This window comes from Grus americana, chromosome 4 (assembly GCF_028858705.1).
Source record: "Grus americana isolate bGruAme1 chromosome 4, bGruAme1.mat, whole genome shotgun sequence".
In the NCBI taxonomy this organism is placed as follows: Eukaryota; Metazoa; Chordata; class Aves; order Gruiformes; family Gruidae; genus Grus; species Grus americana.
Window position 1 is genome coordinate 32,852,731 of NC_072855.1, and position 25,856 is coordinate 32,878,586.

The 25,856-nt window shown below is 34.8% G+C and overlaps 1 protein-coding gene across 10 annotated transcripts in view; it reads left to right on the plus strand.

Annotated features, from left to right (window-relative positions):
• MICU3 (mitochondrial calcium uptake family member 3) overlaps positions 1–25,856 on the plus strand; it is a 55,691-nt gene that overhangs the window by 6,417 nt on the left and 23,418 nt on the right. For 3 of the 10 annotated variants that reach the window (XM_054823966.1, XM_054823964.1, XM_054823974.1), the window contains exons 2-9: positions 6,456–6,609; positions 10,529–10,560; positions 11,388–11,466; positions 15,170–15,217; positions 16,419–16,501; positions 20,340–20,411; positions 21,652–21,690; positions 24,968–25,063. In XM_054823966.1, coding sequence (XP_054679941.1) covers positions 6,456–6,609; positions 10,529–10,560; positions 11,388–11,466; positions 15,170–15,217; positions 16,419–16,501; positions 20,340–20,411; positions 21,652–21,690; positions 24,968–25,063 — 603 coding nt within the window. The remainder of the gene's footprint in view (positions 1–6,455; positions 6,610–10,528; positions 10,561–11,387; positions 11,467–15,169; positions 15,218–16,418; positions 16,502–20,339; positions 20,412–21,651; positions 21,691–24,967; positions 25,064–25,856) is intronic. The other 7 variants (XM_054823971.1, XM_054823968.1, XM_054823967.1 and 4 more) reach the window with 4 other exon arrangements.

A 25,856-nucleotide genomic window follows, 5' to 3' on the forward strand; every position in this document is an offset into this window, starting at 1 on the left:
TGAAATTACTGTACGAAGGACTGTTGGAGAATATTTTAATGTAATTTTGGAGGATTTCTGGAATAGCTATGCTTACAGGTAAACATTGTCACCCCAAGGATTTCCTGTAACAGAATTGTATTTGAACAGGGCCCTTTTTACAGCATTTTAAACACATTCCAGCTTCCTATACTTGTAAATATTTTAATATAATAATGTCCTTATCTCAGTGAAGCAGGATCAACTAACAGAATTGTTGGCTGTACTACATCTAAGTAGTCTGCTAGAAATATAACTTCGGTAAGCATCAAAACAGTTTAGTCTACTTTGGGATTTTCCCACACTGGGAACTTGACGTTTAACCTTTTGGCCACCCAGCATGAAAACAAAATTGTACTACTTTTATCTACATGGGAGCATATTAAATAAGCCTGAAGTCAAACGAAGTATAAACGAAGGAAGTAAGGAACAGCATTGCTTTGAAACCCTTTTTATTTTAATAATTTGCACAGATTCTCATTGATGGAAGACAGATTACTTTGCAAGCAAAAATTCAAAGAAACTCACTCACTTGAAATAAATTAGTTAAAGATTAAACTACTGTAACAACAATATTTTTGACTGCAAGCAAAAGGTACTTTCAGTAGTAAATGTTGGCTTCTTTAGCTAAAGTAGTCTCACCTTTATCTCTGTTGGAAGAAGCAAGAGAACACTGATTTGACTTGGAACACAGCAAAGTTGTGGTTTTTTATGTGATACTGTTGGAGCTTTTTGCCTCATATGCATGCACACACAACATGTATATTTTTACCTATTTGTTTGGTAAAATATTGTGCATTATTTGTAGATATTCTCAGAATCTGGGAGTATTGTTCTGGGTTTTGATAACGGATTATTGCAGATTATTGCTGCAGAGCTTTATGAACTTATAGGCATCAATTTTTCTAATTTTCAAGTGAAAAATCCTCAATCTGGCGTTTAAGCTTGTCTCTATGGGAAAATAAGATCTTTTGCCACAGACTAAAACTTCAGAATTAACTGACAATGTAATACGAGACTTAACAGGGAGAAAATACAGAGGGGTATCACTCTAAAAGAGGTTCTGCAGGGAACGCTTTCAAATTTGATTGTCTTAAAAATGTTGAGTGTCCATAACAAAGACCTTCATCTAAAGGACTGCTGCTCTGAGAGACACGTGGTCATGTTATTGTAGCTTTAGATGGCCCTCTAAATGCAGTACTTCTAGAAAATAGTTTTTAGGAATTGTATTAAGTCCTTGAAATATGTTAGTGAGAGAGCATTATCATCATATTTTCATTTGCATAAGACATTTTAAACTTTTGAGGCCTTTTCCAGATATTTTAGGCTGTTTGTAATACGTTTGTAGCATAGATTTACAATGGAAGCACATGTAATTGAAGGGTGATACTCTCCATTCAGAGAATACCCTGCCAAATTACTATTTGGTCTTCAATTTAGTTTTTACTTACCTTGTTTTAATAAGCTGATGTTAAAATGGACTTTCTTATGGGAAATGTTTCCCTCTGTTTCCGTTGACTGGTAGTGGTTTGCACGCAAGTGCTGAATCCATTTAATCTGTTTTAGAAAGTGCTTTGAAATGTCTCCTCTGTGTGAGAATTAGGTGTATGTATGTACATTTCTGTGTTAGGGAACAGCAAGAAAATAGGCCAAATCATTTTTTTCTCCTCAGCTGATTTAAACTGAGCTTAGAAGAGCCACACAGTCTGTATTCTTGGTTTTGCAGAAAGCAGATGGAAGCCAAGGCCATGCATAGCAGAACCCCAGAAAGGTGCTGTGTTCCCTCTGCAGTCCTTCTGCAAGGGTATGGCACAGGAGGACAGGGGGTGGGAGGTGAAATACAGAGCAACAAGGTACCAGAGTTTGAGGGAGGAAGGGCGGAAGGATGATAACCATGAGCTGTTTGATTACAACTATTAACAATAAGATTTTTTTGAGAATAGGGAAAAGATAATATATTGTTAGTGATTGCTGATAAGCTTTAGTCTTGCCTCTTTTTATTTACTTCATGAGTTGGGAAGTTGGATGGATGGAAGTTCTGGTTACCAGCTAGATTCTTGGTTTCAGCTGTGGGGCTTTTTTTCCCCCTAAAAGTTCTAATAACAAAGTAGGTTGGTGTGCGTGTACAGGTAAACCACAGCTAACTTGCTATGCTTAAAATTAAGATAATAGTGCTATTGGGAGACTCCTTGACATTCTGCTTGAAGGAAATGGCCGTGTCCAGTTTTTAAAAGGTAGAGAACCCTAACATGATACAAGATCATAGTAATTAGTAGGCAGGATTGCCGAGAGGATTAGTAAACAGAAGCATAAAAGATTCTCCCCTTTTGTTTGTCAGAGAGATGTACTTTCATGAAAGTTTTTGAAGATTGTTGATAATTACAGAGAGATTTAGTCTGGATAAGTTCTTGAAACTTCAAATAGAAATTGGAATCTTATTGAATCGTGTGCACTCTTTCACCAACACTACCTTCCCTGAGGTATTCAACATCTCTTTTCTGTGTCTGGTTCATATGTCCATTGGATTTGATACTAATGCTGCTACAATAAGATTACCTAACCTGGGCATAAATATGAAATAAATCAGTTGAGAGCAATTGGTGTCACTAAGATTCTCATACTTGCTTCACTGGATTATGATCTGCCAATATTGGGGAAGACAAGAGATGTTTCATAGTTATGTGTTGAGACGAATTTCTTAAATTAATGCCTGAAGAGCTGTGAATTGAGGTCATACCTTAGAATGGCTTGGCTTTTAATTAGCATATTGATTATTTTGTAATAATTATGGCCTTTATGCAAGAGACTTAAAGTTGCTATATGTTACATAAGTTGATAAGCAGTAATAGAAGAAGGAAAGCTCTGAACAAGAAATTTGGACAAAAAAAAAATATTATTCCCAAAGATGGTTTTATTTGTCACTTTGCTAAGGTGTGTGCCTGGAGTCTTCTGCAGTCAAACCTTGCTTTTATTTGGACATTTAGTGTATGGACCAGTGATCTAATACACATTAAGCCCTGTATACATTTGTCTGAATTCATGTTAGATCAATAGCAGAAACAACTTGTTTTGATTCTTTCAGATAAAACCACAAAGTTCAAAATACAGTGGTATTTTTATTCCTTGGAATAAAATTATGCTTAAGCCTGCAGTTTTCTCATTACTTTTACTTGAAGTAGGTGGAGCTAGCTGCTGGAACAGGTGATACTTTCTTTTCCAGTTCCTGTGGCCTAGGTTTTGAAACAAATAACTGTTCTTGTGGGGTAGATCCAGGCATTTATCTGGCTAAAAAATAACACCCCCAAAACATAAAGTTTTCAGTCAGACCAGTTCCCTTATCCAGATTGATGCTTGGAAAAATGAACATAAAGTGCCAGAGCAAGGGCATGCAGGGTATTGAACCTTTAGGGAGGTACTGCTGGTTTTGGTGGCAGGTTGTAATCATATCAGGTTACAATGAGCCAGGGCATGAAATACAGCATTGCTGTATAGTCAGAGGGAGACTGTAGGTTGGCTAAAATGAAGCAGAAATTATGGTTTTGCAGACCTCAGTAATGGCATGAGTTAAGTTTAAGGATGTCTTGAAAATTCCATGTTTGCAGTATGTTATTTTATACTTATAGTAGCATAGAGTACTTATTGTTAAAATATGTCTGAGAATTTAGCCAATGCTTTTCTAAGTGTCTCAAGCAAAATATTAAGCAATAGTATCTGAGATAGTGTGAATTTCTTGAGAGCAAAGAATCTCTACATGATATCTAAATACTAACGGTGATCAAAACTAAGATGTTATTTCTTGAGTGATACGTTATCTACAGATTCTCCTGAGTGTGTATGATTGATTATGACTGATTACAATCGATTGTACATACTGCATATGCAATACGGTCTCAAAGCAAGGTTTTTTCTGAAAATTGACTTAGCAGAAATATTGCTTTATTGCTCATGCTTACAACCTGCATGTATGCAGAAGCATGTTTGTAATAGTGATAAAATAATGTATGTATAAAAAAGAAGATAGCTTATTAAACTTCAAACACAAGGATTATCAGTTATGTCACTACAAGCTCTACCAAAACAATTGAGTCGTGTAAATCCCACATGAAGGCATAGCTTGAATGCCACCGGACTGCTGAAGTATCAGTAAAACCATAATATTCAAACACTGAGATAGGACAGAAATGTTTTGGCTTGCGTGTGGGTATGTCAGAAGAGAATGCAGCTTTTTACTGTCATTCTGAGCTGAGTTCATAGGTCTAGCTGTTGGATTTTCTTTTTTCCTCCCCATATTTAATTTGGTAATAATTTGAAAATGATAAAAACCACGAAGACGAGGTTTAAAGCTGCTTTTCAGGCAGAAGTGCAAAATATTTGTATGTAGAGCAGTGTACTGAAAATTAAATTACTGTATAAGCATTTCTGTTACTCTTTCTATGACAGTATTTTCTGCTGAAACAAAACATTTTCTTTCTCTCTCTCACACACACACACGAAGCAATAATTTCAAAAAGACTAGAGACAGTCCAGAAAGAAAACTATGCAGTCAATAGTCTTTTTTCCTTCTAGAAGACTGGTTAAAATGTCCTAGAAGTCCTAGAAGTCCTAAGACTCCCATATATAAAATCAAGTAATTGCAAGTCTTCTGTTACATTGTGATTATACATAGAATCATAGAGTCGTTTTTGTTGGAGAAGACTTTAAGATCCTCGAGTCCAACCATTAACCTGGCACTGCCAAGTCCACCACTAAACCATGTACCTGAGCACCACATCTACATGTCTTTTAAATACCTCCAGGCATGGTGACTCAGCCACTTCCCTGGGCAGCCTGTGCAAGTGCTTGACAACCATTTTTGTGAAGGAGTCGTTCCTAATATCCAGTCTAAACCTCCCCTGGTGCAACTTGAGGCCATTTTTTCTTGTCCTATTACTTGTTACTTGGGAGAAGAGACCAACATCCACCTGCTACAACCTCCTTTTGTTTTGTTTTTTCCAAAGTGTTTGACCTGTTCTAGACACATTCATTTTGATGTGTCTATTTTACAAACATAATTTAATCTCTTAGTTGCAACTGAAGCCATAAAATTTTGTTTCGCTACAGTAGTCTTACTAATGTTTTATTTTTTAAGGATGTTGTTCAGAAAGCAGAAGGAAAATGAACCCAGATTTTTGACTGCCCAATATAAATGTGCCTTTGCTTCTAATTGCTCAAATCTGAAACCCATTCTTTGAAAGGTTTTGGAAAACCAGTTTCTGTTTGTAGTTGAGGACTGTTATTTCTTAGCAGACAGCAAGTGCAGACATCTCCCAACTTCTCTTTGTGTTTAGATGCCTGTCTGAAAAACAAAATGTATTCGTCTATTTTCTTAGTTGTTAAAAGGAAACATAGACATTAGTTAAACCATGTGCTACTTGTGCCTTTCCTTAGTTTGACACCTGAAGAATTTTAGGGATACTGTATGCAGTGACAAGAATAGTGAGGACAGTGGCAGCCTGGGATATTTCATTGATAAGGTGCTGCATTCCTATTTTAACATACTGGGAGAAGTTTATATTGTTGCTCTTCCTTTTATGAGACAGTTTGGGTTTGTTTTTTTCATCTCTGAAAAAAAGTTCAAGATACTTACATTGTCTTTAAGGTACTGATTCCACAGAGGAGCTTGACTCATGGGCTAAAAATGTTTTCAGATAGCGGTAGCATATTTTCTGTTAAAAGGTTTGACAGTGTAATAATTTAGAACACTTACAGTTTTGTACTACTAAGTTTACATGTAAATCAGCTGGATGGTAAATATACCAGAAACTCCTAACACCTATAAACTCTCATGAGGTGTGAACTTAATGCCATATAGTACTTCTGTGACTCTGGAGGAATAATTATGCTCTTCTGTTCCCCCAAGTATGGTAGCTTTAATTGCATTGGATACTTGAAATAGCAGTATCCATAGATTTACACTGGAGTATATTATGGAACTCTCACTTATTGTCAACAGCTGTGCTCTGCACTAAGAAGCAATATAAAAAATTGTTATTCTGTTCTCTTCTGGAAATGTCAGACAACTGAAATAATTTTAGCAGAGTTGTTTAAAGTCTGACTGCTGAAGTTACATGGACTTCCTTCAGTTAAAGTTGACCCTTTTTCTGTGATTCAAGAGGTTCTCTTTTTTTCTTCTTTTTTTGTCTTTTTCTTTTCTGAGCTTGGGTGGTGTCAACAATTTCAATGCATAAATATTTATTGCTAAAATGGTAGAAGACTGAAAATTATAGCAGTGAAATCCTGATTGTAGTTTCAACTCTTACCATACAAAAATATTTGGATGCATTTGACTTTACAAATTATTACCTTTACATTTACAGTTTCTTTATGGTGAATGGCAGTGGCAATTATAAAGCAAAACTTTTTTCATACATTAAAATTGTTTCCTTCTGTTTTTGAAGGTTACAGAAAACAGATCAGACCTTGAAGATTTACACCTTTATGCAACTCCTCGGGAGCAACGGTTTCGTAGGTTTGCCAGTTTAGAATTTGAAGGACAGCTATATATGACTCCATATGACTTCATTCAGGCTGTCACAAATGATGAACCCAAACGTAAGCAGGAGTTTTATATTGATAAAATTGCTAGGGAAAATGCCAGTGGCATATGTTATTTTTCCATTTGCTTTTGATTACTACTTCTGTTTCTGATTGTGGTAAAAAGGTACTGCATCTTGCAGAATTTTCCAAGTGCATACAATCAGTATCCTGATTGTTACTAGTTTGTAAACATCTGTATACTAGGCATTAGTTAAACTTTCTTGTCTTAGAGATCACAGATGGCTGAACAGGCATGAAAGACAAGATGTTCATTTGTACCATTTGCATTGGCACAGTTACAGTTCTGGTTTCTTTCTGAGCAGGCCAGTATTGCTGTAAAACTCTTGCTGCCTCCTCTCTATAGTTTCTGTGCAAATAGGCAGGCAAGATATGAGTTCCCTAAATAATTTAGGATAACATTTTTTTTTCAGTTTTTGCCATCTTAAATTGTCATCTGCTATTGTGTTGGGGTTTTTTTTGCCCTACAGAGATTCTATAACCATATCATGGCTTTCTAAATAACATGCTTTGAGTAACAGTTTCAGGCCCTCAGGGGATCCACTTTCTACACTTAAAAGTTGCTAGAGTTAGCACTATGTGTTAATTAAATTAATGAAATATAAACTATCAACTTTAGTTCACTTATTGTAAAATTTTTGCTTTAAGTATCAAAGAGTGACTAAATAGTAAGATGATCCATTTCTGATCTAGTTTGATTTCCTGGCCCTCAGGTAGCTGCTGGTAGCAGCACACAACTTCTGGGGAAAGTGAATATCTTTGCTCAGGTGTGACATGTATAATAACTCACCTTAGGTCTTTCTTCCTAAAGTCTGCACCACAAAGCTAGTCTAGAGAACAGTCAAAAGCATTTGAAACAGTCAGAGGAGAGCTTAAAGCTCTGTGCAGATGTTAGATTTTCCCCCCTTTGTTCTCTTAACAGTAATGAAACAAGAGGAAAGAATTCAGCCATGGCACATCCGTGATCAAAACTTCTATAACTTTTGAATAAAGATATAATCTTATTGTAACTGTGAAGACAGAAGATAGAGCTTAGATGGTGAAAACTTGCAAAACTTTGAAACTCTTACCAGAAAACAAATCTTCCTTCTCTTTTTTTGCTCTGCAGTTAAAAGAGAGGAAGCAGATTCCTTATCACAGACGTTAATACAAATACACATCAGTACTTTATATCTACTTCCTCTGCCCAAATTTCCAAGTCTTCCTTTTGTTGTTAGTGTGGAATTGGGTTTCACCATGTATGGTCATGAAGCATTTGTGCCATATACTGGACATCAGTTAAACATTTTAACTCCATTGTATGACAGTTTGACTGGTTTGACCACACTGTATGTATGGTTTGCTATTAAGATTTTTCCGTGCTAATGAAATTTACACTTCCTTCTCTCTCACAGCAAGTATTCAGATTTTAAAAATCTCATGCCAAAGAAGAAGAGATCTGGAGTTGAACAGTCAGGCACCCTTCTGAGTTCAGTGTAGCAAACCTTGTTTGTGTCAAAATCTTTCCTGTGCATCCAGTTCATCTCTGAGACTGAAAACAAAACTAACCTGGGTGTCCTTTAGTTTTATAGACTAGTATCAGAGATTACGTGACTGAGGTAATTATTTTAAGGGATAGTGTAAGAGGCTGTAACTAAGTAGAAGTGGATGACTTCAGTATAGTGGAAGTCATATTGTCTGGGACATTCAGACAGAAGGCTGACAAGTAGGAAGTAATAGATGAAGTAGATGATCTGCAGGTATTACCACTTACAGATTCTCATCTCTGACGGTATTAATTTTAACCCTTGTGCTGCAGCTTTGTCAAAGTATCACTTTGTCTGTTGGGGCAAGTCTTAATTTTCTTTCTTGCTCTATGGAAGGTAGTAAGTTAAGGAAGGTATTTTTTGGAATAAATTAATACATTCTAAACATCATATTATGTATTTTTGGATCATTTTGTAAATAAGTTACAAACTGTAAATAATTGGGTCCATTCAGGCTGACATACTAGAGCATGTATATATTTTGCAGAAAAAAAAAATACACCTGGTTTTTTATGGATGAAGACTAGAAAGGTCTTGAGTTTTGTCAAAAGCAAAAATGCCCTTTGAAGAGTAATAACAGTGGCTCTTTATGTCTGCTCTATAGAAAAGCTAATAATACTAGACCTGAATGAGATTTGTGATGGTGTGAATGCGTCTATTGTGATTGATTTACTTTGGAAATCTTGTAAACCCTACAAAAGTCAAGAGGTTGTTCACTTCCTTTTTTGATTAAACGCTAACTAATATGGTAAGAGTATATTTTCTTTTATAAAATGCAACTTTTGACTCCAGGCAGTTATTATAAAAAAATATAAAATAAATGCTATAATTAACTTGCTACTGCTCCCTTTATGGTGCAGGCTTTCATTTGGGAAAATATAGTATTTTTAATATCATATTTTAAGTCATGCTCGATACATTTTTATCATCTGAATATATGTTTATATATGTAGAGAGCCAATTAAGAGGAAATATATTTTGTTCCCTTTAGCTCTAACTATAGTAATTTTAGCCTAATACTGAGCTGTAAGAAGTATGTACAGACACATAAATCTTCACTTGCTTGTCTAGAAAGAAAATCTATATATAATGTATGAGACCGGGAAATTATCTGATTAGAAAGTTAGATATATTTATTCCCCAAGTCTTTTATGGTAGGCATAAACATATATTAATTTGTATGGCAAATGAGGTTGTTTTGTTGAGTTTTATTTAGTATTTTGAGACAAGATTTTAACTGACATAAAAAAATTAAACTAAAAAGTATATGAAAATCTGTTAGCTCATGTTATGATCTTGCTTGATATAACTCCACCGTAGTTGGAGTGGGATTTGCAGACAGTCTTGGTGATAACCTTCACCAAGATGTAAAAGTAAAACCAAGTTCTAACCATGAACTAATGAAAGACCATAGTGAGTAGCTTCTGTGTTGTGATAATTATTTAACAGAGCATGGAGTTCATCATGAGGGAGGGATTTTTAATACAACAGAATGTTTTGCTCTATAAAAATAAGCCTTTACCAACCAAAAAGTTATGGATTTGACCACATATGATGCTACTTTTTGTACCTTTGTGAATTCTGATATTCACAGTGCTTTATCTTAGTATTGAATCTCTGCGAATGTTTGCCTTGAGAGGGTGGAATGAACCTCAAGTTTTGAATTCTTGGACAGTTGTGGACAACTGTTGTTGAACGGAAGTATCTTTTTCTGCTCCTGGAATCTTACATGTGGAGTGTTAGGAAGAAAGCATCTGCTCAGTCTTACTCATTATCAGTTTTCAGTGTTAATGAGCAGTTCCAGTTCTGAACTGGAGGCCCTCTTCATCTCCTCTGTTAAAACTCCCTACCAACAATTGAGTCTGACAGAGGCATGAATCTGAGTTATTAGGAATGGCTGAAGGGAGTTTTAGCACCTGGTGTAGTTTCAGTGATTTTTTGCTGTATTTTCTTTAAAAGGTATGAGTAGTCCCTGAAGCAAGGGCCAGAATCCAGGTCTCCCGACAATCTGCACTGTTAAACTGCTGTTAAACAATTGTTTCAGAATATTGATACAACAGGTTAACATGAATGCCCTCTATTTCCTGTCTAATGTTTTAGTGGTGTATTTTGGAGGTAGAAGGTCTTTTCTCTCACTGAAGCAGAGTTGGATTAAAAACCTTACATCTGAATTGGTTCTTTAAAGTTAGGAGTTTAGGTATGTATTAAGCTAATTATTTTTTAATAACATAAAGAATTTTTTGGAACCAGGTTGAAGATTAGCCTCATGAAGTAGGGAAAATACCTCCTCTTTGGCTAGAAAACACAGACTATAGATGCAGTCTAATTTTTATGACACCACATTGGCATAACTAAATTCTTTGCATTCATAACTTTGTCTTTTGTTGCAGGTGCTAAACAGTGGCGATCCCTTTCAAAGCAGGTGAGCAATAATTCCTGTGCTGTCTTATAACCGTGGATTTTGATGCAGTTACTTTCTTTCATGATGTAAACTTAGAGTCACAGGAGAAGGAAGGGAGGTTTTAAATCTTTACTAAAAAAAAAAACCTCATTTCTTAATTTTTGTCACTTCAGACTCAGCTGAACCCAGAATCTCAAAGATAGTTGAGCAGCTGTGCTTGCTATGTTGAATTTACCGACTTTCTCAAGCCCGTCAGTTCCTTCCTCAGCCTGTGTCTGACTGAATTTCTTTATTGCCTAAGTGTAAAAGGTGTATCCAAAGCTGCCTGAAATACTCATGCCTTTTGTGATGTTTAAGTGCCTTATTTTTTTTTTTTTACGTTTGTACAACTGCAAAAAGACTCTGTCTGTATCCGTGTATTTTAAGTAAAGTACATTCATATTCATGGGTGAAGTTTGTTTTAGTTCAGGTTGAGTGTTTTAAGAGAACAGTTGCTTGGAGCTTGGATGAAAACCTTACTGAAATCCAGGGGGACTTACCCTTGGCTTCAGTGAATATGTGCAGTGATGAGTGATTTCAGCAACAAATATGTTACATGTTTGTCTCCAACTCTGCAAACAATATTTACGCAGATGAGCAATTCTTGGAATAATCACGTGTGCAAAATTTATACATGTGCTTGAGTACTTCCAAAGTCGTTGTGATAAACTGAAATTAAATTAACTGGTAGATTTGCATGCAGTAGCTTGTTTTTTGTATCAATTTCCTAGCATTTATTCATAATCTGTTAACTACTTCATTAAATATTTAAATAAATACTTTTATCTTTTTTAAATCTTATTTTTTAGGAACTGAATCAGATCCTTATGGAGACACCACCAGTTTGGAAAGGATCATCCAAACTTTTCCGTAATCTTAATGAGAAAGGTGGAGGATAAGTATTTATTTTCCTGAACGAAATTACCACTTGTATTAATTTATTGTGGCTAAAGTGATGTTGTACTTTAATTGGAGTTACATCTTCAAAAAGATAAAAGGTGTTGCTTTCTACATTTTACAGCATGGAAAAGTTCCCTTTAGCCTCTACAGTGTTTTAATCATGCCATCTTACAGCTAGCCTCTTTAAGTGAATTGGTATCTTAGAGATTGTTAAACTGATGTTTGAATGTTTCAAGTTCAGTTTGCTGTAATGGAGAATGATCTATAGACCACGGATAGAATATTCTAATAAAGACACGATATCTCTTGATTTTTTTAAAATAGGTTCAATGATGTGATCATTTTTAAAGACAGTAATGGTATCTTATATCACTGAATAAGCATGTTCTTCACAACACAAAGAGACAGTTTCAGAAATGCTATATATCTCTAAATTCTGCAGATGAGGGCTTTGATAGCTTTTGAAACTCACACTATTGGTAAAGGAAGAGCTGTGGCCATGAGCCACACTCCTGGTCTCTTTTTTTTTTTTTCGTTCTTAATAAGCTCTATCACTTCAAAAATGAAAAACACAAAAAAAACCCCTATGATGGCTTGTATACAGACATTTAAAAGCTGTTTATGATTAATCCACATTTTCCTTTGCTTATATTCAGAATGGCTAAGGTCTGTTGGAGCATTTTAAACATTTTTAAAAGCAGCAACAAGTGCTTGCTATAAAATAAAGACACTTTATGAATGTTTAAAATATGCATGCCAACAACAAAATTCCAGTCAAACGTGTGCATGTAATTGATTAATCTAATTCAAATGCATCTCAAATTTATTGAAGGAGTAAGTATGCACCTGCTCTCAGAGGAGGGTCCTGGGCTCAAATATCTAGAGCATGGAGGCACTCACTTTTTTCCCTGTGTCTGTAGCCAGAATACCAAAGAGGCAGAACTGGCACATCTTTGCACTGTATTTCCTTGTATTACCTTGCTCTAGGCTGCTTTCTAAATGGTCAGAACAGCTGACGTTTGAAATATTAATTACATAAAAATTCAGCTTCAGAATCTGTTAAATCAATACATTATCAAGTGAAAAAATCCATATCTGGATTTGCTTATTAAATCTGCAATAAAATGTCTACAACGTGCAGTCTTGATTCAACAGTATCTTACTCCATTTTTCGGCCAGTGAGATTCTACATAAGTTGATGGCATTAAGAGGACTCAAAACTGGCGCAATAAGCTGGTAAAATTAGTAATAAACTTTAGCACCTACAGAGCTTTTCAATATGCTTTACAAAACAGTGAGTTCCATTATCCCATTTTATATGTAATACAAGAAAAGATGATGAGTTTTATGACTGATAAGGTCATTCAGTAAGTCAGTGACAGGAATGGGAATAAATTCAGGTCATCTTGATTCTAATTTAGTGTTTATTTAGTATGTGACATGAAAACTCCAAGATTAATTTACTCATTTTCTTTAACGTGCACATTTTAATATGAAGCAAATAGCAGAAGCCTACATGCATTTATTTTGCCATAGATTCTTTTAAATCAGATGAGCCACATAGATTTATGCTAGTTGTCCTCAAGTTTTGTTTGAGTGACCTCCCTCTTTTCTTTCTGATCTTAGTGTAAGCTTTTCTTTCTGTTCAATTGTCATTTCGGAGCCCCTCTCCCATAACACTTGGAGCAGTCAACCAGAACTATCTATCATCTACAGCTACAATATACCAGTACAAACAAAAGGAGAGAATGCTTTCAAGGCCTTTTATATTGCTCTCTTCATACCTGTGATGGACTACTTGACAACTGTACTTTCTTCCTCCATTTTACAACAAAGAAGGTGTCATCAAACAAACAAAAATACATATTTACATTTATTGACTGACTGTCAAAGAATGTTTTACATCACTGAATGAGAACCTTTGAGATATCTGATTTCTTGATAGCTGCTTGTCCAAACAGATTCAAGCAGGCCTTTGAAAACTAATTTCTGCAAGCTGTTGTATAAAATCAAGAAGATAAAGCATAGACCATGCATTACTTAAATGCTTGCATTTAATTTTTTGCTATTCTTCAGTGTAGAGCTATGTGTAAATTGAGGAGAAGAGTAGGTGGGATTAAAAATACTTAGTAGCCTTCCTAACTAGATCTACAAGCAGTAGTAAAATCTTGGTCCTGAAGACTTAAATTTGCTCTTGGATCAAAAGGTGGGAAAATACCCTTTTTTTCCATGAATGGAATGAAAGTTGGGAGGGCAGCTAGTAAAGGTTGAGAGGTTTAGTGATTCTTTCTAGAATGTGATTTGGTTCCAAAGACAATTTAATTAACTGTTTGTCTTTTGTATTGTCTTTATTTTCCAGTCTCTGTGATAACTGTGGAGATCTTTGTGGTTGTTTTTTTTTTTCTTTTATGTTTGAGGATAGTAGACATGAGTCTCTTGAAGGCGCTCCTCTTTCAGGACAGTTAGCTTTAGGGAGAAGTATTGTATGATCAAAGGTTTGGGGAGACATTTGGACAGATCCAAGAGAAATATAGCTGAGATTTTCATCTCAATATTCAAGAGGACAGAAAGTCCATCCTGAGTATTATTTCAGGACAGAATTAACTTAGAACTTTTTGTGCTGTAAATATTAGTTGAAAATGCCAGAGTTTCTTACTTTGGCAGTGTTGAAAGTGCTGATGTTAAATGTGTTCAAGTAATTTTAAAATTCACATGAATGATACACTGTTTTGAGTTTTAATTTTACAGGTTTTTCAATGAAAAAAAAATCAGATTACTATTTACATAGTTTGACACATATTCAGTTAAGTCAGATTTTAAAAGATATTTAAACATCCAAAGATGTGTCTGTTTTTAGAAAAACTTTTGCACCTGACTTGGACTGAAATCAAGGAGACAGCCAGCAACTTTTGAAAATCCCAGCTGATAGACATCTTTACTCTCAGGCATCTAAATGCTTTTTTTTTTTTTTTTACTCTTTTGAAATAGTCTGATTTTGTGGGCTGACTTCACACTTTTGGTTTTGGAGGACAGACAAAATCAATTGGTTAGAAACCAGGAACCAGTTTTGCTGGTTCAGCCTCGAAGATCATTAGAGCTAAGGGCTTTTGGGAGAGCTGCAAGTCATTGTTTTCAGTTGTTATTGAACTGGAAGATGCTTCTCTTCGTTGGTACTATGGGCATTCTGCAAGGTTATCTCTTAACCTCAGCATTAGAAAAGCAGAAGTACAGCTTACGGTACCAGACACAGTATTTGGGTATTGACTTCAGCATTATTAATGTTCTCAGAGTAAATGTTCTCATACTGTTAGACAGTGTTGTCATGAATTATTGGTGGGGTTTTCGGAAAGAAAACCAAATAAATCATTTATATTAGCTGCTAAGAATCAAGCCAGGTTCTGTTTAATGAGCCATTCTCCACTGACTGTAGTTGTTTATTTTGCCATATTTAATGCGTTCCTCCCCTAAAATACTCAAAAACAAACCCAAACAAAAAACACCACCCCATAGATCAATATTTTAAACAAATAACTCATTGACCAGGTTGAATACAGTCACATGCACACAAGTCTGAATATGCATATGCACATGTACAAAAATTCTCATTCTTATACGTAGATCTAATATTTTCAAGTTTAGATATGAAGACAAAGTGAAACTAATATGGCATAACTTCTTTTTTTGTCTTCAGGTGTGATATCTTACACAGAATATTTATTCCTCTTATGTATTTTAACAAGTAAGTATTTTGGTGAAAAAAAACCAAAAAAACTTCCTTACAAATTTCTAAGCTCTGAATGTATTGCTGTACGTTACAATACTATTTTTTTTCTTCCTTTTTTTTCCCCTCTCCTACATATCCCAATATGAAAAAAAAAAAAGTATCATACATCTCTATGTCCATTGGAACGTGTCCTGTCCTACGGGAATCTTATGTTACGTTTTATTTAAGTGCTTTATTATCTAAAACACCTTCTACTGATTGTTGAGAAAGTTGAGCCATGTACTTCAGCTAAACCCCATTTAAGAGCTCAAATTTATTTTCTTCTTTGAAATTCCTGCAGAATTTCTAGCTGAATTTACTGAAGTTCATAAAGGACACTGAATATAGGGAGAAGAGAAAGATATGCATTGTTACTGGTTTGTTTCACCTATTAGTGCGTAATGGGTGTCATCAACGACAATGATAAAATATAAAATACATAAAATCTGTCAAACTAAAGTAAATGTTTATTTATGTTAGAAAACACTAACAAAATTGAATACTTATTCTTCTACCACCTATAAGAGTAAAATAAGCCTGATACAGACTTTGTTTTGATATTTTAAAAGGTGTTTTTTGGGAAAGAGCAACTCTTTTTATTTGTCTTTCATTTGTACATAATTAAAACATTTCTATTAGATTCATTAGGGGGTTTTTCAGACATGATCTGGATTCTCGTTATGAATTGGAGCAGGAACTTGACCCTGAACCCTTAAAATCCCTAACTGCTGGATTGATGGATATTCTTCCATCATTTCTTTGTTATCTGAACTAACTTTTGGCCATAATTCATCCATATTGCAAATCACTATCACCAAAATCTTACCTAAAGGCTTCACTTACAGTTACCTTCAAAGTCCCCATGTTTGTGAAATTAAAATTCTAACCTGATTTCAAATTCCAATCACTCTAAGCATGTAAACAAGAAAATTCTGGGTCTCTTCCACCATATCATTTGTTTTGTGAATTTGTGAGCATGACTTCTGTTTTCATGACATGGATAATATTGTTTTACAGATGTTATGATTTGCATTTACTGTGTACAGAAATGTACTAGTTTAAATTAGTTGAGGATATGGCTTTTATAAACAGAAACCAAATAATTTCTTAGAGTTCCATGTTTGCTTTCTTTCCAAGCAAATAAATAATTGAATGTTTTGTGGGTTTTTTTTGGCAGAGCCACATGCAGGTTTTAGAATCGCTTTCAACATGTTTGATACTGATGGCAATGAGATGGTGGACAAAAAGGAATTCTTAGTGGTATGTATATTTTCAGTCTTTGAATATTTTGATGTAATCTTGAAAATATTTTTTTTTGTCTGGGTTGAGACTCATGGTGATGTCAGTAGTAATGAGAACATAAGCTATTCTTCACTGAATGTGGTTGTTTATTTGCCTTATTTAAAGTAAGTAGTAAATGTCATGTAAATTGTAAATGATAGATCCATATTATAGTGCACAGGTGTGTTGTATATAATGAATTTTGAAGCTTAATTCCAGTTTTTATTCTAGATCTTTTTAATTGCTACTACATTCACAGATAATTAAGCTATTAAAGTAATATTGCTGTATCAATGGTCAGCAGAATTATTTAATTGCCATAATGATGGAGGGCCTTGCAGAAGAATCTTTTCCTGGGAGACCACTTCACTTTGTCATTCATTCCTGCTTATGATTGCAGGGAACCTGAAAATATTGACTGACACTATCATCTGTTTTGGACAAGATTTGTAATGAAATGAAACATACTGTACATATATTTAGTTCAGCCCATGAAATCCATATGCTGAAGCAATTTGCTAAGCTGGAGTTCAGTGATTTCTTTGTAAGGAGAAAGTCCTTTAGTTTCTACTGAACAAGTACAGGTGATTAATTGAATAAAAATATAAGAATCAAATCAGGTGTTTGTAAAAAAAGATACTTGCAGAAGACATCAATTCTTACCTTCATAGATGTTTTATGTAGCTGAGTTTATAAATAAATAAAGCCCACTGTCTTGCTGAAGTAGAAGATGGAACAAAATATAAAGAATGAAACAGACACATGGAATGGATTTAAATGTCAGACCATGATTTATTTAAAATGAAGACACCCTCATTTCCTGCGTGCTGTTTCTTAATTGTTTTTAAGTCAAGTTATAAGGCTCGATTCAAATAAGCTATGCTAACCTAAAGAAAATGGAAACATGAAAGAAACTGTCTTCAACACACGGAACTTTCCTCAGTTCTCCTTTTCAAGGAAATGAGATCTGAGATCTGGGGGCTTGTTTTCTGGTGGCATAGCTTAAGCAGAACAAGTCTCATTTATTTTGGAAACTGTCACCGCTTGCAAATTGTGGGATGCTGATCATTTCTTGTATTCTGATATTAAATGTACACATCCTTATATTTGCTAATTCCTAATAACCACCTCCTCTAGTTGGGGGGAAAAGACAGCAAACATTGGATTAATTGGCCAAAGTAAAAATAGAGGAAGAAGGGAGAAAAAAAAAAAAAGTCTGTCATGATTTAATAAAACAGAATGTGGTGGAATAGACTGACAATTTTTTTTTTTTAAAAAAAAAGGCTTCCATTACAACAGCTAAGTGGGAGGAAACTGAATCAGGAGGCTTTGTCTTTCAGAAACTGATGCTGAAAATGAAATCAAATAAGTATAAAAGGTGGGAAGCGAGGACAACATTTAACTATGGATATTACATCTTTCTTTCTAAATATGCTTTTATACTCCTCTTCACATCCTGCTTTTTATTTGTTCTCTGTCATGGTCCCTGATAAAAATTTTTCATTCTTTTTCTGTTACCGGACTTGATGGATAGAAGAAAGAAAGGAGAATTTTCAAACATTAGATATACTGTTCTCCACCTATTATTGTATTTTAAAATTTGTATAGATTAAACCTGACCCTGACTCTGCTTGATTACAGTGTCAGTCATCCTTCAAAAATTAGATCAAAACCCCTAAGTCAAAATGTTAGATCTGAAGTGACAAAAACTAAAATCATGTTATGTGATTCTTGGGAAGAGTATGTGTAGTGAAGAGTTGAAAAATACTTAAAATACTTAATGTTTCTGATAACAGCTTTAGTGTTTTTGTAAACTAATTCCATGGCGTTTGTGCTTTCCTCTTTGCTTATGTCATAGGGGTGAGGTCAGGGAACAGAAGGATTGTGTTGCCTTGTTACAGGAGATCTTGTTTTTGCTGCTTTCAGCAGTCAATCTCATTATCCTGTTTCAAACAATGTTCCTATGAAAGTACTCCTGGATCCTTTTTGCATTCACTTTTCTGCTCACTGGTATCCTATAGCACTCCCTTCTGAACAAAAGATCCATTTCCAGAAGTTTAGCAAGTGCTTTAATGATGAATGCAACAAAATCCTACTCCTTTTGCCTCTGTGGCAGGGGAAGTACATCCAAGGATGCATTGCTTTTTACCGATCTTTTTTGGTTTTTCAATTACTGCCACTCTTCTCTCCTACTTGATGGCTTGTCAATTCGCTTTTCACAAGGTATTTTCTTTCTACTTCTCTCTTCATTTACCTTTCTTCTTTTTTTTTGGGGGGGGGGGTTGCAAACTGTGTAATACAGTAGGCCATCCATCTAAATGTCCTATCATGACTCTTTACTTGTCAGCATAGGTTACAGTAATTTGTGCCATTTGCAAAAAATTAGAAAAAACATACCAAGGTATGTAAATTGATCACACACACAGTATTCTGGTCTGTATTTGCCTTATCAGCAGTTCCAGAACACAGTAGTCAGTTTTGGAAATTCATAAAACTTTATTTATAAATGTGTTTGATATTTAATCGCTAAACATTGTATTCATTTATTTCAATGTTGTCATATCCCTGCAGTAGGGGTTGCTGATTCCTTTGTCTTAGTCATCTGCCTTCCCTGAAATACAGTATTCTGAAATTAAATTTGGAAAATTTGCTTGCAAAACACTTTATTTTTCACAAGCCAGTCCCTGGGGAGCTCTATGTGCATGTCATTACAGTATCAGGTTTTTATCAGACTTCTGGTAGGTAAAATCGTGTCTTTAAAATGACTCCCACGATTGCTTCTGTATGCCATGATGTTTGATTCTGAAAATACCATATTCTAGATAGGACAAATTTGTCAGACACAGCGTTTATTCTTTTTGCAGCTCACTTTGAGATTAGCAAATGATACAATTGGCAGTACAATATTTTTACATGCAATTTTTGAAAAGCTGAAGTTCACTGGGAGAGATATAGGTGGTATTATGGTTAATACAGCGCTCTCTTGCTGTGAAAAGTAAACACTGTGACACTTTTTTCTAATGGTTTGGGAATATTAATAAGTATTGCTATAAATAAAATAATCTAAATAAACCAGATACAAAGAAAGATAAGTACAGACCAGTTCTTACTCTGAACACTTTATAATTTAAAAAAATAAATATGCTCAAGAATCAGTATGTTTTAAATCTTGTATTTGAGGTTTTCTCAGAAGTCATGTTTAAAGCTGTTAGAGAAAGCTGTGAAAGGGGTATTTTACAAGACCTGAAGGTATTCTTTGAACAGACATGAAAAAAAAGGGTACTTGATAAATTACTCTTGAGTTGTAGTTTGTTGCTGCTAAAGGGGAATGTTTCACCCCCACCAGGTGTTTCCACCCCTCCCTTGTGCCAGCAGGAGGAAGAACTGATCTGTTTGGAAACTAACAATATGGGAAAAAAGATTGATCCAGCAGACCGCATAACCACACAGATACTAATTAGTACTGGACAAGAAAGGATGTGCCTAGAGGTGGTGAAAAAGGCTGGAACTCCTCCTTTTTGTATGGTCTGGATTGGCTAAAATGTAAAGCTAAATAGGATGTTCTTAGTATTGTGCTCCCAAATAGAATTATTAGCCTTTGTGGAAAAAATATTTCCTTTTTCCTTTCTGTGGGATGGTTAAGGTCACAGAAGGAACATGAAAGCATGAATATGAACAATGAAGCATCATTAAAACACTGATATTTTAGTAAAGAACTACATTTTAATACTGTTTGCAGTGTTCCTCACAATGAATGATTGTTACGCATGTGAAATAGCCTGAAAACTAAACGAGAACAAAATGGCTTGTTTTTTAGCTTCAAGAGATTTTCAGGAAAAAAAATGAGAAGAGAGAAAGAAAAGGAGATGAAGAAAAGCGTGCAATGCTTGTAAGTAAAATTAGAATAGTTGCATCTGGTAGTTGGTTTGTTTTCTTTGATGTACGACAAAATTGTGTGTGTATATATTTCACTAATCAGTTTCATTTTTTTAAAAACAATTCATATAATTAAACTAATGTGCATAACTTTATATAGAGCAAAAAGTAGTATTTAGCCTAAACTGCAGTTATTGAAAAAAAATTAAGTGGTCTCTAGAAAGGAAAAATATGTGTTTAAATATTGTATTACATATTATGACAGTAGCATTGATTCCATTTGGAATCTATAAATCTAGGAAAAAGTGAATAGTAATGACCCAGTGTTATTTTCTGTAAGAGTGAGAGATCTCAGTGGCAAGACCAAACTATGCTCCTGCTCTCATAACTAGCTGAAGCTGTCCATGTAGACATACTGATCCTGATGCTTGTTATTAACATAGTAGTTTTAAAATAGCTGATGAAATGTTATAAGTGTACTTAGATTTTTTTTTTATTAAATATTGCTTATGACCAATGCAAAATGGATGTCAATTTTTCATTTCTTATGGGCATAAGAAAGATAAGTTTATCGGGAGGATAGCAGCAGTAGCAGGAACTTATTTTATACTTTACCATTGGACAAGTAAAAATCAGGGACAAGTCTCTGTCAAGCCCACAGCAGAAAAAAACATGTTCATTTGCAATTTGCGTGTTTACGGCAAAAATTCCTTATTTTAAGAAACGTTTTGACATATATGCAAAGCTTCTTATGGTGCCCATTATTCTTTTGGGACCATAGATGTTTGATCTCAGATCTTTGTCCCTGAAACCGCAGGAAGTTTGAATTTCAAGAATTAATACTTTTTCAACCTTCCCTGAGCATAAAAAGGGATCTTTTCTTCCCACCCAGAGAGACCTATCCTTCTCAGTTTTTCAAAACTGTAGGTCAATTGTTGAATCTCTCACACAGTGTTTATTCTGAACAAAGGAAACTTAGACCCAAAGGAAGAGCTTTTGGAAAAAGTAAAGATTACAAAATGGAACATTTCTCCTGAGAGTAATCTCTGCAACTCTGTACTGCTCTTTTGAAAATTTGAAAAACAAGATTGAAGAGAAACCATTTTTTCTTCACTGTCATTTTAAAAACAAACAAATATAATAATATATAGACTAAAGATTTGCTTGTCTTAACCTATTCTGTTGCCTTTTTTTTTCCCTCTTTTGGCTTCATTCTGACATGTGATACTTGGCCCGTTTTTGCTGTATGTCAGCGTCTTCAACTTTATGGATATCATACTTCTACTAACAGTGTATGTACTCTAATTATTTTCAATTTATGCAGTCTTCACCAGTGAGGTGAAATAATATGCTATAAGAAAATTTACTATATTTATCTTTTGCATCAAGTAAATTACTTCTGCTAATCAGTAAAAATGTGATGGATCTTTACTTGCATAAAGGGTTGTGCATGCTTGTTGCACGTGTTCTGAAACAGGCAAGCCTACCAGGAGGAAAGATTGTGCTCTCTATTTTTATACAATGAAAGAAACAGTATTTTTAAGGGAAAGGACAAAATATATCTTAAGACATTATAGACTTGTTTCTAATTAATGTATGTAAATTAAGTCATCTTGTATGAGTCATTTGATCCAGGTCTGCCTTGTCTCATGTATAATGTGAAGTAATAATTAATCAAATGAATCCTTCACCTCTTTGTTCCCCCTCCCCCCACAAAAAAAGAAACCAGAAGAGAGCTTTTATATTTGTGTGCTTCACTTACAGAACAAATAAAGAAGAACTTTCAGTGCTGAACTAGAGTAGGATTTTGTAGAAAATACTCCCTGTATTATGTAGGTGACAGTAAACTTATTTTTAATCATTTTTGAGGAGTGGGAGAGAGAATCAGCAAGAGAGAGATCTTCTGGGGTTTTTTTATGTCTTCATCATGACTTGATTAATTTTTAGATCACAGCAGAAGTAAAACTGTTGTAAAAAAAGATTGCTTTGATGTTTAAATAGAAGAATTAAATTTGTTTTGGTATGATTATTGTGATATTCAAAGTGAGGGGAGGGAACCTATGAGAATTAGATGACTAATGAGATTCCAGTTTTAAAGTCTGTTTCTTTATATAATCATTCTCAGGAATGCACACATTTATTTCCTGTGAAGTTGGCACATGGCAATTTGGGCAATATGCAGGAAGGAAGTCTGTTGAATAAAAAGGTGCAGTGACATAATACAGATGCTACAGTGTTGTGAGAATAATGTAGTAGGAAATGTGAGGCCTTATGATTCAGTGGATTTTAGATCAGGCTTTACTGCAGTGAAAGATGCCGTACAGTGATTGTCATATTTCTGTGCAGCCTCCTATTTTAAACTGAACCCAAACTAGTTTGGCTTTTCTACTCATATAATAGTTTTCAGCTTTAGTGAAAAATCTTCTTCTAGACTCCAGCCACATCCAAACTCTTTATCAAGATGATGCCCAGGTGTGCACCATCCTTTTCAGCCCTCCTACAACCTGAATGGAGATCTCCATGCAAAGGAGACTCAGATGTATGGGAATTCACAGTATCTGCCAGACCCCCACCCCCGAAAATTGATATTTTGGGTTTCTGTTTCTCCTACTGAAACAAGAAGTGTAGCAGCCTTTTCAGTTTCCCTTGATGTCCTGGGGAGTTGAAGATACTTGAGACCAAGGAGATGCAGCCCTAAAACTTCTGGCGTAGTCCAAAGTGCTGTGTTGGGCCCTTCTCACTTCACAACAGTTCTAATTTTTTTAGAAGTGTCGAGGTCTTTAAGCCATTGAGTGCATACAGTGATGTTTTAAATGGGTTAAATATTTTGTCTTTTCATTCGTGTAGGTTAATTCTTTGAAGTCATGTTCTGGTGCATACTGCAGTCGTGTGTTAAGACTACTTCAGCATGTCTCGCATGAGCTCTTTCACTAGCCAAATGCCAACTGGAACATGATAATTATGATGAGATGCATGTAAGGAAAATAAAATGTGCATGTCCTGAAGTACTAATTCCATTGACTAAATCTCCAGTAAGAGAACAAATTCAGTGAATAGTTAAAACAGATAATTACAGAAATGTATGCATAAAAGAATGTGGTGTTCATTCACGTGACCCCGTAAACATCAAAGGGATAAATAAGTGTAAGAGAGAAACTGCTAAGGACCTAATCCTGTACATACTGACGTAAACAAATTTATCAGAGTTCAGCAATTTAGGACTGAATGGAGTTATATATGAGAATACTGTGCCCACAGCATAGGAACTGTTACTCCATAATAAGAGAAAGATAAAACCAGAAATTTTCAAAAAGCAAACAAAAGTATAATATACATTAAGCATCGGTATAATTCCTGGTAGTTTGTCATTTTTCTTTGATGACCATTTACAGACAGAGCTGAGTTGAATTGGTTAGTGGAGGAAGTACCTAATAGAACTTGTAGAAGCAGTACACATAATATGTTGACAACATATAGAATACATAGAGACAATAAACCTTCAACTCTGTACAGTGTTCTTTATGATAACAGTGTGGTTTTACACATTGCACAGCTGTCACATCAGTGTAAATCTTCTAAGAGAACAGTATGTGCTGAGTCAAAAAAAATGGTTTTCATTTGTAGTTAAAAGATTAAACTCATTCTTTCTTTGTCGTGTGTGCCCAGATGGACATGAGTGGGGAGCCATGTGAAAGTAGGAGACCTAGTTTAGATTAACTTGTGGAGAGAAAGAGGAAAATTCATTCAGTTATAATAACCCTAGCCAAGTTCAAATAGTTTTCTGCTATCTTTAAGATCCCCTCCCATAGATTCTTTGGGGGGAAGAGGAAAAAAAAAGTGTATCGCATAGATCTTCCAAGACTAATTGCAAGATAAAGGAAGGCTTGTTTTAATAAGGGAAGATTTTTCAGGCTTCCAAAGATGAAGCATTTCAGAACAAAAAGGTAAGTGTATTTTATTTGAAGAGATTAAACACTTATTTTCTGTTTAACATGGTAAGTTTGATCACCAGATGTGCAGAGTGTTTTCTTGATCAGTATGTTACAGTTGAAGTTAGACTTATTAGGCTTGTTTTTTGCATTTCTTTATTGGTGCAAAGATGTCATCCTGATCATTAGATGAAATTAATTTTATATAACTAGTTGTATGGTGATATTTGTATTTTGACCAATGAGAAGACAAATTTTGTAAATATATAAATTAATATTTTTTTTTGGCAAAACAGAAATGTTAGAAAAAAACAGCAAAATACTCAGTTTAGGTGAACATTTTCACATGTACATTTAATAAATAGCTTCACTTTACACTTTCTCTATTTTATTTGGCAAAGTGGAGTCTAGTGATACTTTTGTCACAGCCAAGTTATAAGTGATAAGCAAATACCTGTAATAGACCAGTGTTCCTTTAATTTACAAAGCGTCATGTAACTGAGTACAAATTTCTCTGTGTAGAAGCAAAAGAATGAAGCCATGCTTTTGAAGATGAGCTGTAAAAGATTTTAAAGTCTGTAAGCGGTTGTTTTATTGTTCTTTGGTTTTCAAACAATTGTGCTTCTTGAAACTTCTGCAGGTTCTTAAAACAGAAGGAGAGGACCTTGTCCCCAGAAGCTATTGGGATACTTTGAGACGTAGCACAAGCCAAGCACTCTTTTCGGACCTTGCGGAGGTATAAGACAACCTCTGTCTCTGGTCCATAAACAGACTGCTATTTCATTTATTTCTGTTCTGATGGGGTTTTTTATTTTATGCACTTTGTTTCTTTTCTTCCTTTTAATTACTTTAAAAAAAAAACCAACCTAAAAGTTCTCGGATTAAATGGATTTGGTTCTATACAATGGGATAATTCAAAGTTGTCATTTCCAAGTAAAAGCAAAGTTACCTTTTGAAAGAGTTGGAAGATCAAGTCCTCTTCAATCCTTACCCTAAGAAGCGTTTTCTAACACTAATAGTGACAGGATTTCACAGTTAGAGAAGTAATTTGGGAAACCTTTGTCTTTTTAGGCATGGTCCAGGGATATGACAACTGTGGAGTTGCAGCCCTTTAAGCTTTTAGTTTTTAGGTCCTTAATGTGCTTTTTATGTATGTTATCAGAGCTTGTCTTCACAAAACCAGTATCACACAAAGATTGTTTTAATCATTGGATCAAACCAGGAATGTTTTACGGTAACCAAAACATTAGTCAATCTTTTCTAACATTACACGATCATTACGGAGGACTAGCAATATCACTAAGCCATCAAATTAATTTCCATAGTTCTTTAAATTCTAATAAGATTCCTGTTTCATGATCTGCTTTCAGATAATTGAGTAAGACTTTTGTTTGTATTGATCATTTAAGAGGGTCAGAAAATTATATCATTTAGGCTTTTCAGTGCCCCATACAGTGAGGGTGATTGCTCTGTTGGTTGTGGCATTAAAGGACTTACAGCAACTCCCCGCTGACTTTCTGGTCTCAAGC